Source organism: Bradysia coprophila, unplaced genomic scaffold (assembly GCF_014529535.1).
Source record: "Bradysia coprophila strain Holo2 unplaced genomic scaffold, BU_Bcop_v1 contig_324, whole genome shotgun sequence".
NCBI lineage: Eukaryota > Metazoa > Arthropoda > Insecta > Diptera > Sciaridae > Bradysia > Bradysia coprophila.
The window spans coordinates 244,121-261,933 of record NW_023503584.1 but is presented as its reverse complement, the minus strand read 5'-3'; the positions used below and the strand labels follow the sequence as shown (position 1 = coordinate 261,933).

Here is a 17,813-nt window from a genome sequence, read left to right as displayed (position 1 = left end):
ATATTTGAAATTTCTAAATAGCAAATTTATTTTGGGTAAAATTTTATTGTGGTCTTTTTGAGTAAAAATTTCTGTCTTCAATTGTTTCATTAGATTTTTTTTAATATATTTCTTTGTTGTAAGTATTTTGTATTGTAAATATTTCATTGTTAATTGGTTAATTAATTGGTTGGTTTTTAGGTCGTTTGCCATTGACGGAAATAGAAATTCGAAAATGTACCCAGTCAAATATTTGAATCCCGCGAGCTGTAACCAAATCGTCACTCAAGTTCTGTCGATGCAAAGAATTTTTAAGTACTATTACACCGAAATTCGTCTCCCTTTCTATACATTCATTCATCTCGTCAATGGTTGTACGTTAGAACCCGAATTTTTCTATTACAAATAGTTCCACTTGATTATTATAGTCCCAACCTCATCCTCATTTGTGAAAGTGTGGAAAAGCGGTAAAGAAAATTTCTGCACGAGTAAGAATTTGTTGGTTTTTTACATTTTCCTTGATTTTCCATATTTTCCTGAATTTTCACAAAAAAATTATTTCTGGAAAATTTGGGGAAAATGTAGGAAAATTCTGGAAAATTTAGAAAAATAAAGGAAAATGTTGTTAAATTTAGGAAAAATAGGAAAACATTTTCCCAAAAATAGCTTCTGATTATAACAGAGATTACTATAATTAACTCTCGACTGGTGGCAGGCTCTCGAGGAATTTATTGAAAAAATGGTTGATATGGGAACTGTTGCTGTGGAAGAATGCACAGGTAGACTCTCGAGGAATTTATTGAAAAAATGGTTGAAATGGGAACTGTTGCTGTGGAAGAATGCACAGGTAGACGAGCTGAGGTTGTTGTCTTTGCTTAGTAGCATTGAAATTCATCAAAGTAGTATGATACACGAGTAACCCAAAATCAATGTTATTAAACGCCGTGAAACAGCTCATATCACAGCAACTTACTTATTATATTGCCCATCTTGTGGTAAATTGAATTTTATGATGAAGTCAGCGGAAACGTTATAATTGAGTCCGGTTCACTTACGTAATTAGATATGAAGAACAAGATTTGAAAATTGGCGACAATAGAAACCACTCACTTCTTAAGACACATAAACAAAAACAGAAAACGCTTAAAATTTGAGTAGTTCAAACTGAATTTTTACGCAAATGTTTTAATTTTGAGTGATTCCATTAATGATTGATGGTCGATATTTGGTCGAAAATTCAAAATCCTTTGTTATTGGTTGACAATCAGAGTGCCATTCGGCTCATCAAGAACATGGAATTTCACAAGCGCTCAAAGCATATCGATGTCATGTACAACTTTATACGTGAAAAGTTTCATGATGGTTTCTTCACACTGTCGTACATCGATACGAACAATCAGATGGGCCCATAACCTTTTGACTTTGAATTAGAACGCAGTGAGTTTCGATTTTAGTGAACAGCTTTATTGCACGGTTGTTTGTACAGAACTGAATATGTTCAAGTATACGCAAAGTGCACATACTGCTGAGGGCATTTATACTTATACAAATGCAAATAGATTAGGGTTGGACAAAAACCAAAAAACTAAAAGTTCAACAAGTCGGTTCCTGAGGAGATAGCAAGGACTATAATTTCGAAGTTAAGGAAACTAAAGTCTTGTTTGATGTACGTAACGAAAAACTCACCTGAACGCTATTGCCAAACTCACCGACGACTCGTATACTATCGTAAAACAACGTCATTTCAATGCATTGTATTTTTAGCAATTTCTTTTATGCATCGAACTACTCGAAATGGTCACGCTTCAATATTAAGTCGTGACCCTCGCTACCAGATCCAAATATTTGGCATTGTACACAGTTAATTTGTTGAATGATGTGTTATGTAATGCAAATAAATTCGTTTCACATAAATAAAATAGTTGATTGATAGTGTGTCAACAAAACGAAAATCTCTCTTTTACTAACATGATATAAGTGTAACAGTTTAGATTCGGTCACAAATAGATATATCCAATTTAAACATTATCCTCGACACAATGACTGTGCCTCCACATATTGTCGTATCAATTGCATATAAATATTTTTTTAATGACTTATCTCTGATGAAGATGGGAGTATATTAGTGAAATTGCTATCAGAATTATTCCAAATATAGTTATTCTTCGCGTATTATTATTCGTTAATAAGCCAGGACTTGAATTACACATATCTTCCTCACAAAAACACATATGGCCCTTTCCCGAACTTTCCATCATGCACACATGATCAACCATAAATAAGTTTATTTGCAACTGTGATGTACACATTCTACGCACTACCTCGTATGCTGAAATTGTAAAATTTCCAAAATTATTAATTTTTTGCTGTTGTAGCTAACTGCTCATAAAAGACGCCTGGTGCCCAGAGGAGCCTGTTTTTGTTAAATCGATCTACCAATATTTCACAGAATCTAACCAAACTTACTGGGATGAACAGTAACAGTACCGAATTGGCTACTGCAAATGTTGAGAAATATAAGCAAAAGGTAGAGAAGAGCTCTGTATATTCAATTCATACATCGCTCAAACAGTCATTCGGATTAATTTCTGTTAATTTTTTCAAAAATTCATCAAATCAACGCACTTCTAGCATGAGTGATACTTTAAATAGAGTACTGAAACTGGACATAGTTTTATACAAACTTTTTCACTGTAATAAAACGTGTTAAAAAAGTTCATTCAAAACAGTACATTAATTGACAGCTGTCACTGAGATCACTCATGCTTGGAGTGCGTTGATCAAATAAATTCACAAAAACTTAGTGTCTGATTAGGTGAAGATTTTGGAATTATTTGTCTGGGTGAACTAAAAATAATCTCAATTGACCCACCCACAGCGGTCTTTTATCAACAGTCCAACATTAAAAATTCATTAAAAACGGCAAATATGGTCTGCGATGTACATACGTGATTTCGAATGGCGAACCATTTTCACACAACATCCATTACACGTCATCAATGGTGGCTGGTCTCTCGGCAAAGCCGTGTAGTTAAATGGATCTTTGCAGCGAGCGTCTGTCCATGAGTCACATTCATAACAATAGATTGACCGAGCTGGAAAAGAATTCCGTTTAAATAAAGACGATGCAATCAACGACAAATAAACGGGAAGCATCAGGCTTAGTGAAGGTGGAATTTTTGCCGTTCACACTACATGTATACGACATTGACCGAACAGTAAAAGCAGCTCTCGTTGCCACTTCTCCCGAATGAGGAAGCTTTTATATGCAAGATTTATGAAACTTATCTCGATATGATCATGAAGCACGGTACTTTAAGTGCCCATTGGATTCGAAAATGAGATTTCTCAAATTCAGATATGGTTAGGAATTCTCCAGAAAATTGCCTTTCTTAACTGTTCGTCGTTGACTTCTTGCTTCTCTTGTTATTTCCATAAAATATTACTGACCCTGACTCTATCTTATAGCGTGACTGTTTTGTCGCATGCATAATTATGTATGCCAATGCACTCAAAAGAGATTGATAAGCAATTTTGGCAAAACCTATATTGGAAATGCAATTTGGTAAATATCAATTTTGGAATGACCAACAGTCGTATTTCATTTGGATAAGTAAACTCTGTTGACTTAAAGTAATCAGAACATCGTTTTCGGTTGGGTTCAGTTTATATTTACCATTATAGGGTCTACGAATTCTTCTAAGAGCCAGCAATAAGTAAATTTTAATTACGAAGTGGGGAAATTGAAAAGAGTCAAAACATTTTTGTTTAGTGAGAAATACTGGCCAAATAGATATGTTACACCTGTAGTTCGGTAAGATTTTTTATTAAATTTGCTTAATTTTTGTTTTATTTGTTTTAAATGCTTCCTTGTTATAAATTAACGACCAACATTCATTATTTTTCGGATTTGTCTCTATGGACTTATGGAGGTATTGAATGGAAACGCGACTCGGGTAATAAGTGACTTAAATTTACAAATAAGTCGCGGTGAAAGTACTACTTTTACATCTACTACGTTGACAATCCGTGCAATGAAACTCCCCCATCCAGAACCAAAGTGTACTCAAAGGTTTTTTCTGCATACGCGAGAGTAGACAACGTCAGATTTTTTTAACGCTAAGTAACGGTTGGAAAGGAATGCACCAACACACTCTCACTATTAAAGAAATAGTACATTACTATGCAAGGGAAGTAAAGTGATATCTCGTATCCAGATGAGTAAAAGTAACCGAGGGCTTTAGCCCGAGGTACATTTACTCATCGTGATACGAGATATCACTTTATTTCCCGTGTGTAGTATAACGTTTTACTATGCGAGTGATGTAAAAGCTATTGCCTATACATGTAATAGCCTTATTACATGCACCAGCATAGTAAAATATATTTCGAAATACCCCAATACACACTCGATGTGTGTTTTCGCTTGGGCTTCGCCCGCGCGTGCACACACATCTTGTGTGTATTGGGGTATGTTGAAATATACTATTTTCTGTCAACTAGTTATTAAGCTAAGCAGAAATTGTTCAGTTGTTATTTTGTGAGAAAGACATTTATGGAAAATGTGGACCACAACGATGTGGTCTTTACGAGGGCTCAAAACTGATATTTTCGTCAAAATTTATTGCATGAGCTGCCTAATTCCTCTTAATTTTACTACATTCATTCCTTACAAAAACGTGCGTCTTAAGGTCGATTCCATTCCGACAGTAGCCAGAAATTAAAAACATTTCGATATCGTAGACAGTAGCCCCCACAAAAAATATGGTTTTGATTCGCAAACATTGACATTTTTGTTTAAAAAAGATTCTTTGTAATCAGGTATCCGGAGGAAAATTCGAGAAAATTCGTTATTCTGGAGCTTTTCTTATCGTCCTCATCATTTACCGATTAATAGTTATTTACATAACATTTTCGTTGATTCGAGTTAACGCCGAGGTTAAAAACACACGAAAACTAGACTTTTTATTTTCATCCCGAGTTATGTAATGGATCTTGAAGCCTAAACTATTTTTTTATTTTCCCTAGGTGTGTAATAAGCCACTTTCAACCCTTGGGAAAGCAATAGCATGTAAAAAAAATTCATTGTTTGCTGGTCAAAATAATATTTTTGTGGAGCTATGGCCTTCATTTCTGTTTTTTTTTAAATTCCTGGTTACCCTAGGCAGTCACTTCGTTAAACGAACAAAGAACGATTTTATTATGCTGGAACCAAAACGATTCAATTCATCATGAACTCAAAAATTAGAGAAGGATCTTTTAACTTGGTATCTCTTTTGTACAATTGAATCGATTAAAAGTAGTATAATGCCCCATACGTTTCATTGGCAGTGCAGACAAATTCATTGGGTCATGCCGATCTGGTCATTTTAAAACAAATGAAGCAGAAAGTCCTAAGAATTTTATTTGAATTTTTTTTATATCCGAGACATAAATTTTACTTGCATTCTCCGGACCATGGACACCATCGCCTATGGTTCTAGGTATAATAGTCACCGCCATTTTTCGGAAGTGTCAAAAGTGCGCGAAACTAATTTGTCAGTTCGGTTAAAGTTTACGCATCGTTACGCTCAGTTAAAGTTTATTAAAATTCTGTTGCTTTTTTCAAACAGCGAGCAGCACGAACATGGATTGTGTTCGAACCTCAAAAATGAATATGAATTCTGTTCGATCCGCAAAAGCGAATTCGACGAATGGGCTGCAAAAAACCCACGACACAAATCAAACAAAGCGCGAAGCCAGCAAGACGCCTGCATCAGAGCATCGACGAATGGATGACAAAACGTCACACCAAGCCTCATCAACACGTGAGATATTGTATACGGATGCAAAACCACTCCCCGAACACGTAAGAAAATTCATTCAACGGAAGAATTTATGGAAATCTGAGGCGCAAAAGAAGCAGGCCCGGAAAAGAAAACAAGAATTCGCGAATAAGGTCGGTTGGCAAAAGCGGTATGGACGTCATCGACATCAACATCAGGCGGACAGAGAGAGACAACTTCTGAATTACCAGCAAGGTCTACCATTAGATTATGACAAGGATGACGTAAATGATTATTATTGATAAAATGCCATGCATTGCTAGACATAAAGTTACATATGGCTGACGCCACACAAATGTACAGAAGTATTTTGTAAATACAAAGTTTTGAAATCGTTGACAGACTCTTTTCCTAAACCGATCTCCTTTCAAGGATTTAAAATCATTTCGACTTGTTGAGTGCCTAAAACATAGCACTGCTGTTCTAGCATTACTACTGAATTAACAGGTGTCAAATGTGGAGGCTTAAGTGATAAGAGTGATCGCTTAAAATTGGTCGTATTGTATGTTTTAACTCATCCAACAAAAACAAGTCCTTTACGAAAAGGAACATGAGCCTACTGTGGTGTCATCAGCGTCGAAGAATTATCTATGTTTTAATACTAGATGCATAGTGCTATGTCTAAACGTTTACAGCCAACTTGACTGTCTCAATCTGTTCTTCAATACGGGTTTATTACAATTCCTTGTATTTTATTGAATTTCTTAAGATTTTCATTGTAAGTCTGAGAATCCCACACAATGGATCCTAAGAACTGAGAAGCAAGGTTGCTCAAAGTGTAAGTGTAGTGAAAACAGGCGAAACTTCCGTCCAAAAACGAGGCAGATTGGTCTGGCATATATTTCAAAGTACCTAACAAAATGATCGCCATCAACTCCAGACAATTTTACTTATAATTCCTCTACACGCAAATTCTAACGACCTCTCTTCGGTTCTCCCATGTTTTCTGTAGTTATGGCAAGAGTGAGTTCTGCTGAAAATTCTCCGACATCTAAACTTTCGCTGGAGCGACTGCGTCAGGAACCTCGTCAGGAACCTCGTCAGGAACTTAATCGTTAGACAGTTTTCCAAAGATTTTTCTTTTAATTGTGAAAAAACTTGTGACGTGCATTTTACGAACACTTTGCTTTGCTAATAGATTCGAATTTATAAAGGACTATCGATCCACATTTTTACATGAGTGTCTGTGCTTAAAAGTGTTGTACGTCTATACCATACCGTATCACACTCTACTCTCTAACAAAATGTAATATGCTTCACACAACCGAATTCAAGTTGAACCACATAATATTGACGACGGTATAAAAATAGACTCTGGCTAACGAAAATAAACATTACATGCCACTTCGGCTGATGATGACGATGATGTATTAAATCTCACTACACGTGACTGTGTATACACAAAAATCTGTTTTCCACTCAGGAAAGCGATTTTACATTGCTTTGGCGTAAACATAAATACGCAAAATAAAATTTTATCGATGTACGGTGCATCAATGAACAAAGCCGTCATTACACAACCAGCTGTTCGTTGGTGGAGTGGCGATATATGGAACACAGAACTAGTTGTATGGTTTCAGCTATTTCGAATGAGTGTGTAAATGCCTGTCTTATCAACAAAACCTATTTTAGTGAAACTTAGTAAAGCATGGAGTTTCTCTAAATTTCACTAAAATTTCAACAATTCTGAAGTTCGTTGGGCCTTGGCAATACCCTCTCTAGCAACCAAACTACTTTTATTAAGGTGGTGAAAGAACCAAGACTTTGAGAATTTTGATGTTCATTACAACGTAGTCAGTCAAAATGTAGAATACAAAGAAATAAGGTGTGAATTTGACACAGAGAGCTGAGAGTTTGTTTGCTAGAGAGAGTATTGGCCTTGGCTGTTTTTATACAGTCAGAGGCAGTGAAATTTCAGCATGAATTTGCTTCAGATGGTTTTCAGCTGATCCACACATACAATCAAAACTGTTTATACTGTTAACGCTGCTACACGCATGCCCGTGGTTGTGGTAAACCCGTATAAAGACGTATAAACAGTTTCGATTGTATATGTGGATCAGCTGAAAAACATCCGAAGCAAATTTTACTGCCTCTAACTGCAGATTGTTGATATCTTACCATTCCTTAGGTCTACAATTTCTTTTAATCTAAATTTTACTGAACTTATATGGATTGTGATAGATTTATCTCAAAGTTCAATAAATCGACTTAAACTTCACGGAATTAAATTGGTGAAATTGAGCGAAATTAGAGAAACTCTGCTTATTGGGTTCATCGCTCAAATGTTTCCGTTAGCAGAAAATTTACACAGAAAACTACTACCAACTTCATTGGAAGCTTACAAATTTGATTGGAAGAAAAAATCGAAACATTTTCTTTTACGATTGTAAATTTCATTAGAGGCAGACGAAGGCAGACCGAAAATAAAAAGATGAGCAAATAAATATAGACAACAAATAGATGGATGGACCTTGACTTTACCACACACAATCTGAAATGATTTCTAAAGAACTTCGTCGATAATTCACCGACCTAACTTCTGCGAACTTATAATGGTGGACGTACAAAATAATCTCTTTCGCGCGATAAATCTCACTTTCTCGTCCAAGGTAAAAGGCGACTACATTTTTATAAATAGATGTATCGGCCGGCATACTATTTCTCGATGAGCATGAAATGTTTGCAATGAAATCATAACAATGAGAGGTTAATGTTAATATAACGGAAAGTTATTTTAGCATAATGCAACACACTATCTTACTCTGACATTCAGCAGCCACTTGCGGTATCCAAAACCAGATTACACCAAAAATTGCTGAAAAAAGAATATTTCAAATCTAAAATTAGTTTTTGTTAGTAATTTTAGTGAACGAAAAAAAGGAAAATTTTGCGGAAATTGTTGGATCGTAAAAGTCAGTAAAGAGTAGTAAAAGTTAATGCTCTTTGTCAAGTCTTCTTAATATAACATCCGATACGCAGTACTTCATTCCGAAATCATACATTCAATGGCTGAAAAAAAGCTCATAAAGCAAGGAAATATAATCGGTAAATATACACGAGACGGTTTAAAGCGCCAAACAAAACATCGATAATCGTTAAAATTTGTTTGATTTTATTGGTTTTTAATTACTTGTTCAATGTGAATTTTATTTGCTGTTCTGTTCAACTACTATTAGTAGCTCTACAATATTGATCTGGGTTTATTTTACAACCTTTGCGATTGTTTACGCTTTGAAAGCGAAAGTAAATAATTGCTGAGAATTTGGTAAAGAGATCACACAGAGTTTTTATTCATGTGATTTTTAAGAGGATAAGCTAATCAATTTAGACGTAATTTGGTAAACGTTTATGGAATTCTGTTGGGTTTTTCAGGACCGTGAAACACACGAGGAATTTTCATTTGGTTATGGGCAATTTTATCTTGATTTTTCAAGGTTTTCTATGCAACTTCATTGCCAATTGACGCCGTAAGTGCGGTCGAAATTCAAAATGGAAAGTGCGTAATACTTTCTAACGCAGCGTCATTTTCATACAAGGAAGCTTTGAATTTTACTTTTCGGTTCACTTTTTCATCGAATCGTTCACTTGAAATTCAAATTTTAGGCACACTTACGGCGTGAATTGCGTATTTTCTATCCCATTCAATCAATAGATTTTCCTGTATTCTGTATTGTGAGCTTGCAAAAATTAGTAACAAGCCAATCTTTTCGGGATTTGGTGGTCCTCATGGACCTATACAATATCCCAAACGTCCCACTTGATCCCACTTGAGCATTTTGAAAAAAGTGAGAAAAACCGAAAGAATTGAGCAAGCATTTTTTGGTTGTTCACCCAAAATCAGAGTTTCGAAAATTTGTGTTTCAAATTTATTTTACCTTTGATTTCTTTGATACCTTTGATATCCAAAACCACTTAAATACAAAGAAAAAAAGAGTAGCAGTGAACCACTTTCACCAGTCATTAAAACAACTCCTGGTCCATTTAATCGGATCAGCACTTCTAGAACCACTTTACCAACTTTAGTTATTTTTCCACCCTAATCGATACGTGGTACTCGTTAATTTTCCCTCCAAATAGCTATTTCTGAGTAAAACGTTTAGTAGTTCCCCTTCAAATCACATCCCGATCATAATTGATTCAAAGCGATTGAAGAAAATCAACTGTTACCTTAAGAAGGTCAATTTTTTATCAAGGAAATTTGGGAAAATAGCCTAAGCTAATAGGCATAGTCCACCGAGGAAAATGCAACCGGAAATATGGTAAAATACCTTAAGAAGTGAAAATCAGACCCAGTCTTAAAAGGTTTAATTTTATCGAATCGGTCGCACTGATACCAGGCGGCACATGTTCTTGTAGGAATCAATTGGAAAAAACCGAGAAAACCTGTCTGTTATGTATTCAACATTACAATTGCAGGAACATACCGAATGACGTTATTGCTTTCGAGCATTGGTTCCACACCATTTTGTCTCCAACTAAATGCGAAACTCAATCCAATAAATTCAAAGCTATTGGTCTCAATTATCTGATCTACGCAAATGGAGCCTACAGTGTTGTGTCGTTTAGACTATACCTTGAGACCGATGAGATGATTTCGACACAACTCAACAGGATAACGGTAAAACGGGAAACCAACACGAAACTTGGTGAAATTTTTGCTATTTAAGCGCTATACAAAGTGAACCCAATCGTGAGAACCAATTTGATTAGGTGCGTTTTAGTGCATTTCCAAGGCTTGTGAGGCCAGCGCGGTGAAAATAAATCTCTCATTTGAATGATTAATTTGTTTGGTTAACTTGAATCCGACGCAGTCAGTAAGAGTACCCGCATAAGCTTCCGAACATGTTCATTGACAGGAACCCTCAAGTACAATGTGGTCCCATCACATTTTAGCACGGATGCGTTTTGTCGCCCACTTCAATTCCCGTCCGAATTGGTCTTCAGTTTTTTCGGGGAGTTTCGTTAATGAGGTCAATGATACCCGAGACGTTAATAAATCCGTTATTCATCTACGGTAAACTTTCAACGTTCCATCCATCACTGAGGTCTGTAATTTGACCATTTTCTGTGCTGGTTCCAAAATGCAGGTTGATTGGCTTGAATGTAAGCATTGAACAGATGTGTGTTTGGAATGGACTTGAAGGAGACCGAATTGTGTTCCCCAATCGCCCTAATTCATTCGGATGACATCATGACCGAATGGTTTCGACCATAATCGCCTCTCAAAACTCCAAAACGTCTTCGGTCGGCGATTTTGATAAGCCCACATCTTTGAAGACCGACGCGAATGCCTTTTGTCGATAGACTGTTTAACCTGTTACAGACGGCTGTCATATGTTATCGACAACGACAGCAATAATAAACGACAAGCTCTGACCGTGATCAAAATAAATGAAGCAAAACATTTCTGAAATTAATTTCTGAAAATCTTCGATCAAATGAAGTAATAGCAGTAATAGTTGAATTGAAATAGTAAAACTGTTAATATGCTTGCCGTCTGTGACAGGTTAACTTGGTGAAAAAGCGGAAGATAATAGATGAACCGGGATGACCAAGGTAGATATTGTGTAATTTACAAGCCACAACCGAAGAAATATTGCAAATGAAACATCATACGACCTCATAAAAAAGGATTCAAAAGTGCACAAAAGCGTCACCAAATTCAGCTGTGGGGAACGATAATCTACCAACCTAACCGGTATAAACCTGATGGACCTAAACGAGAGTCATCGAAAACGCATAAAAACTACTTGTCGCAAAATGACAACAAATAATTTGTATAAGAAACTACTTTTATATAAACATTTCTCCAAAATGTTTCTTAGGCAAATTATTTATTGACATTTTTGATCAAGTAGTTTCTTCAGAGAAATGATAAGTTGGTACGCCTGTGGTGAGGATGACAGCTGAATTGTATGGGATGGCGTGAGAGAATTTCATACAACTCGCCACAGGCGTACCAACTTATTATTTCTCGAGCTTCTCATGAAACTTAAAATTTCTAAAAATAAATGGAAAAGTACCGTTAAGTGTTTCTTATGCAAATTACGGCAGCACTGAGGACCACCAAATACCGAAAAGATTGGCTTGTTACTAATTTTTGCAAGCTCCTCCATACAAAAAATCTAATCTGGTCATGCTATAAGGGAGAGTACATTGGAACATTGCAAAATTTCTTAGGATAGTAAGGAAATTTGAAAGTTCAGTTGGATTCAAGAGAAGAAGATTTTCGAAAATTCTTTAAACTTGAGACGAAATTCAAACCACTAAATTACAATTGGTAAAAGTTTCCTATGTGCAGAATAAGCACCAGCTGATGTACAAACAAAAACACTTTGTATTGTAAACAATTCAAAGACACCTACACACAGTGCATTTCTACGTTAACGTCATCTATGTGCGCACATAACACATACGAATGAAGTAAACACATTGTTAAGAATGTGTTTTGATTGTTTATCATACAATAAGTGTGTGTTAGCAGATCAGCTGGTGATATTCAGTTGATGCTCATGCTGCACATAGTAAACTTTTAACAATTGTAATAGATTTTTTTAAAACTTTATTACATTTCTGGTACATTTCGTCAAAAAAGCTCTCGTAACGAACGCCAGCGCTCTATTTTTTGTGAACCAACTGCTACGACAAAGAATGAGTACTAAAAACAATTTAGCGTCTCGACAAGCCGATGATGTTAAATAAGGCAACTCAAGCTTTTACGTGATTATCATTCAGCAATTTTATTCGTTCCTCATCGTTTTCTATGCTTTCAACAGGAGAAATGTAAAGACAGTCGTTGCGTACTCACTCGCATGTGTGAAGGAAGAAATGAAAAGAGGGATGCTACTGTTATGTGATTGAGTGCAAGTTTTTCATTTAAGTGCATTTGACTCTCTTGAAAGTACTTTACGATCACAGTCAGAACGGTGATGGCAAGGGTTTGCTTCCTGTTTTTGTAAGTCTTTCGTTATTTATATAGCTAAACTAAAAAATAAATTAAGAACTTAGCTAGTGCGAATTGTTATACTTCAACGAAATATGTAATTAGAAAGATACAACCGTCGTGAAATCCATTTAGAAATCAGAGTCCCATGTTATCGACAACGAAAACAAACCCGAGTAAAAAAAAGTTCTCACAAAGCATAAATCGGTCGAATTCTGTTATCTCACTGTTTCAGTGAGGACAATTTTGTATGAAGCTGAGAACTGAGAAGTCTGTATTCGTTCGATTTAGACTTTCGATAAGTCTCAACTAAAAAAATTTTGTACTAAGGAAAATAGATGGGTTCCGGTCTGTTAAAAAAACGAAGAGGCGATTTAGTATTGATATTATAAATTAAGATTGGCTCACCTAGTTTGTGTATATTACGTAGGTGGAAGCACGGGGTTTCAGGGGGTTTCGAACATTTAGTTTTTTCATGTTGCAGATATTGCAGTGTCAAATCCTGTCCAAGATGTGACATATTTGAAAGGTATTGGCCTTTTTCACAAAGTATAATCAGCGTAACCTTCGTAAAAAAAATCTTGAATCTGACAAGAGCACGTGTGCCAACGCGTAAAAAACAAATGTTCAAAACCCCCTGCTGAAACGTGGCGATCCTCTTGTCAAACGGACAGTACATAAACAAATTCCATCATTTATACCAAACAAAACCAAAGAAGTAATAGAAGGATAGTTAGAAACCAAGGCTTTTCAAAAGATGCAAATCATCAAAGAACAGTTAATTCAAATCAAAAAACAAACTGAACACATAAAACAACTTAAATCAAAACGTTTAAAAAAACCTAAAAAGATAATGAAAACTTACGTGGAAAACATCGATATGCCACACTCAGCTCGGTGTACATCAATGTCACTAATTAAAAAAAATAAATTAAAATAAATCAACAAAAATAAACAAAACGAAAACGACAATGTGATTCTTAAATGATAATCTCTATTAGAAACTAAGGATTATTGTTATTCCAAAATTAATTTGCAGTTTCTCTCATTTTAACTAAATCTCCAATCTAAACATAGAACGCGATAGAGATCACCAATGACGTAGTTTTCGTGTAATATTTATACCAGCTGTTATCTTGTCTTGTAAAAGTTGTATGAGCTTACACACAGACTGTTCTTAAATTATAAAAGTTACATTATGAGTTCTGTTGTGAGTGTCTGACAATAAATAGATGTTCGGTCATAATGATATTTTTGGGGTCATCATTTATCCGAAAACATCGTGTTTGACATATTCTGAAGGTTTTAAGTGAAAGGAATTAAAACTAAAAATAATTTATGATTAGGGACTTTTGTTTCTTCAACACAGCGAACTTTGAATGGAACGACATTCACCGTTTGTTTTTAAATTGTCTAACCTTTTAGACACGGTATAGATGGAACACAATGTATAGTCAATAATCTGTTACTTCGTTCGTTCGAAGCATTGATTGGCGATAATATTTGATACAAAATCTTTTACTTCATTCGTTCTTTGACATTGCGTTTTGCCATAGCACTGTCCCAGCTTCGGTGCTAGACAGTGCGTTGGTTTTGCTATATCACACCAATAGGACGTTATCGCTCATCTTTGTCGCTGTTTTCAATAACAGATGAGAGATGTCGAATTTCTATAAATGCAAGAGCAAATAGCGAGCTCATGGAAATTTTTGGTGCCGAAAACATTGTTAGTGTCATCAAAGCTGCACGACTTAGATGATCGGGTCAAGTGATCCGCATGAACGATGATAGTGTGGCAAAGAAAGTTTTTGTGAGCCATATTTCGACGGTACAAGGCCCAGAGGCCGCCCAAAGAAAAGGTGGATTGACTGCGTGGAAGAGGACCTACGTGAGCTGGGTATACGCAATTCGAAAGTTGTCGGGGCACTATCGATTGAAACCACAACCAGTTTTCCACCACTCTCTCTGTAGACAGGATGGGCTATGCACAAATGTCACTGACGGTCCGGATGAAAATCAAGAATTTTTGTTCAGGGCTCCGAGCTGACTAATAATATCCAAAAATTTCATAAGTGCATCGAAATGCTCAGTTAAAATTCATTCAACCGCACCGTGACTTCTGAACATAGACCGGGGTTTTTGATTAATTTCGATTATTCCAATTATTATTATCCAACTAAACCACATGCAGTGTGGTGACCCTTTCAGCTTTGATATGCAACACACAATATCGATAGTAGAAATTCGGGTTTACGATTTTTGCCAGAAAAATGTCGAATTTGGTAATCATACCGTTCATTTTCAGAGATAAGAAACTCCTTCTAGGAGTCACACCTCCCATTTTTTTTAAAAGAAATGTTTGTGTAGAGAGCCAATCGATAGCTAGTACTAGAATTATATCGTAAGCATGTACATACCTAACGATAGGATGATCCCATTTGTGGTCAGCATATCCCTATTTTTCATTCTTGTAAATTATATAGCCCAAATGTGGCCGGTTGATGTTGAGTTGGTTGGTGTTTGATATTCCTCCTTTCCTTCTCTATTTCAGACTCATTTTTACACAAAATTGCATTTATCGTTCGTGTTTAACTGTTCAAATCAAATACCCGGAATGCTTGAATTCATTTTCCCCCGTTCACGGTATTCAATATTGTCCGAATGATGTCTGAATCACCGCAATTACTTAAATATGAACGAATGAGCTTTGCGCTTTAATTTATTGAAATTGAACGAATAAGTTTCTACTAATTTCCGGCTAATGGTTGAACTAAAATTGACATTAACTCTAATCGACAGTAAAGTTTTGCGTCATGCACGCAATGAAAGTATAATTTTGCCTTCAATCTACTCACTAGTTTCTAGAGTTTCGCTAAGACGAACGCAAAAATTCAATTAACAAACCAACGAAACGACAAAGAAACACACGGCAACACGGGCAACGTATGAGAAAGATGATGTCGTATAAAACCTTTCACTAATGGTATGATGTGTTTTATTAGTGCCGCATCTCCATAGAGACCAAATGGTCCATGCAGGGCGCTGAAATATGATCGAGGATAAAGGAACAAGACAATTTTTACCACAAGAAAAACTTGCCTTATTATGCCTATGTAAAGGAAAATTGGCGCTAGAGACCTGAATGGTCCAGGGCCCCGAATATGTTCGATGCGGCACTGTGTGTTATCATCAGCTATGATGAAAATATGCAATGAACCGGGCTACATTCGGTTTGAAAAAGATGATCAATTAAATGACCCGCTGGGATGAGTCAGTTGGGAGTACACAGATTGAAATACGTAAAGGATTCGACGATTATATTGATGACATGCTTGTAATCTGTGAAAGGATACTCAGCGGCATAATGTTTTTATGCCACAACTTCATGGAATTCCATCACTTGATTCTGTTGGACCTAATCGAACTATGACTTCAAATTCTACTTATTGCTCTGAATTAGCCAATAATCCTTACAGTTAATTCAATGGAGAACATAATTTTCTACAATCACTAAAAGAGGTTCATACTCTACAGTTGAGCCATACTATGTATACAACAGTATGCGGAAAGACTACATCCTACAACCACTACACAATGACAAAATGTAACTGTGTCGAGAACGCGGTAACTGGCCGTCATCATCAAAATTCTATCAAAAGTGGATTTATTGGTGTGTCAAAAATTAGCCATCCAAATCTGATATAATCTTTCCATCGGCCAAACTAATCGACTGCTTTATAAGCTGTTCCGTTTTAATTATAATTTATCATTTCATCCATAGAGTAACACCAGTGTCATGACCTATATAATGGTTCGACAGCAGCGGAGAGACATTATTATTTTCTATAGTAAATTTTCGTCAAGCGAAAATGCACCATCGAAAAATCAATTTTTATTTGATATAGGCACCTACTGCTACACTCTACGTCAAAATCATATACAATACAAATCGTATCAAGGTTTCTACAGGAAACAGTGTGCTTAGTAGTAAAATATGGCATAAAAATATGGAAAAAAAAGAAAATTTTTGTTTTTGTTCTAAGGAAAAAAACGCAATCGTTCAACGAGAGTTAGAATTTAAAAAAAAAACTTTAAGTTTAAAAAGAACGGAAAACTCATTCAATTTTTTTTTTTGGTTATATAGAAAATATATCTGCATTGCGACGCATGTTAGCTGTTATGTTATACGTATATCGTAATGTAATAATCGAAGAGAGTCCCTTTATTTATCCTAGAACACTTTCGAGTAGATGAACCCGATTCAGACTTTTCATTTAAATATTTTTTTTTCTTTTCTTTCGACACCCAATTGACAGTATCACAACCAACTCTATTCCAATATAAATAATATCTAAAACGTCCTACACCACCACACAACAAGTACGATTATCACAGAACGTTGTTCATTTCATTTTTCACATAATTATTCACAACAAATTATACTTTTCGTTTCTGTGTCCGAACTCTAACAACCATCAATGAAAAAAAAATGTCCACAACAATATCTCGTTTTATTATCGTTCAGCACCAGAGACCGAATCAAAATCACAAAAAAAAAGAATTTTCTTTTATTATCAAAACGAAATCCGCGAGAAAAATTCGCAACTCTAATTCGGTCGATTGAATGGTTCCGACTGAGAATGAACAAGAAGATTTTCCGACTTTGCGAAAATAATTCTGATATGATGGTGTGTGTCGGCTGATACACAAAATATTATGAATGATTGAAAACGGGTACACGAATTACATGTAGCCGATGTTTTCACTTGGTTTTTCTTTTTATTTTGTTCCCCCCGATGTGAAAGAAAGAGTGTGTCGGATGGAATCCTTAATGGTTTGTGGTGGTGCGCATGGTTGTTGGAAATGTTTTTCTTTTTGCGGAGACGACGGTTCGAACATTTTTTTGTTTATGGTACGGTTATTGCGCAATGATCAGGTAAAACACGTGTGAATTTAGTTTGTTTATTGTCGGTTAGTATTGCGGGTATATGGGTATTGGGTATGCTCTACTCTCGGCTTGGACATATATTTGTGTGTATTGTAAGTTGAACAAATGTTCTGAA

The 17,813-nt window shown here is 35.7% G+C and overlaps 1 protein-coding gene across 5 annotated transcripts; it reads right to left on the bottom strand.

Annotated features, from left to right (window-relative positions):
- Positions 1–1,573: 1,573 nt before the first annotated feature.
- Positions 1,574–17,708, bottom strand: LOC119079282 (protein quiver-like). Of its 5 annotated transcripts, none has more exons than XM_037187069.1 (6): positions 16,939–17,708; positions 15,168–15,435; positions 13,616–13,663; positions 8,569–8,622; positions 2,928–3,074; positions 1,574–2,308 (listed from the first exon to the last, which is right to left on the bottom strand). In XM_037187069.1, exons 2-6 carry the CDS (start codon positions 15,214–15,216, stop codon positions 2,076–2,078), a joined length of 531 nt encoding a protein of 176 aa, XP_037042964.1. In that variant the 5' UTR covers positions 15,217–15,435; positions 16,939–17,708; the 3' UTR covers positions 1,574–2,075. The 5 variants fall into 5 exon arrangements, with proteins under 5 accessions (XP_037042964.1, XP_037042965.1, XP_037042963.1 ...); XM_037187070.1 differs by having other exon boundaries at positions 17,116–17,708; XM_037187068.1 differs by having other exon boundaries at positions 15,168–17,708.
- Positions 17,709–17,813: the final 105 nt, after the last annotated feature.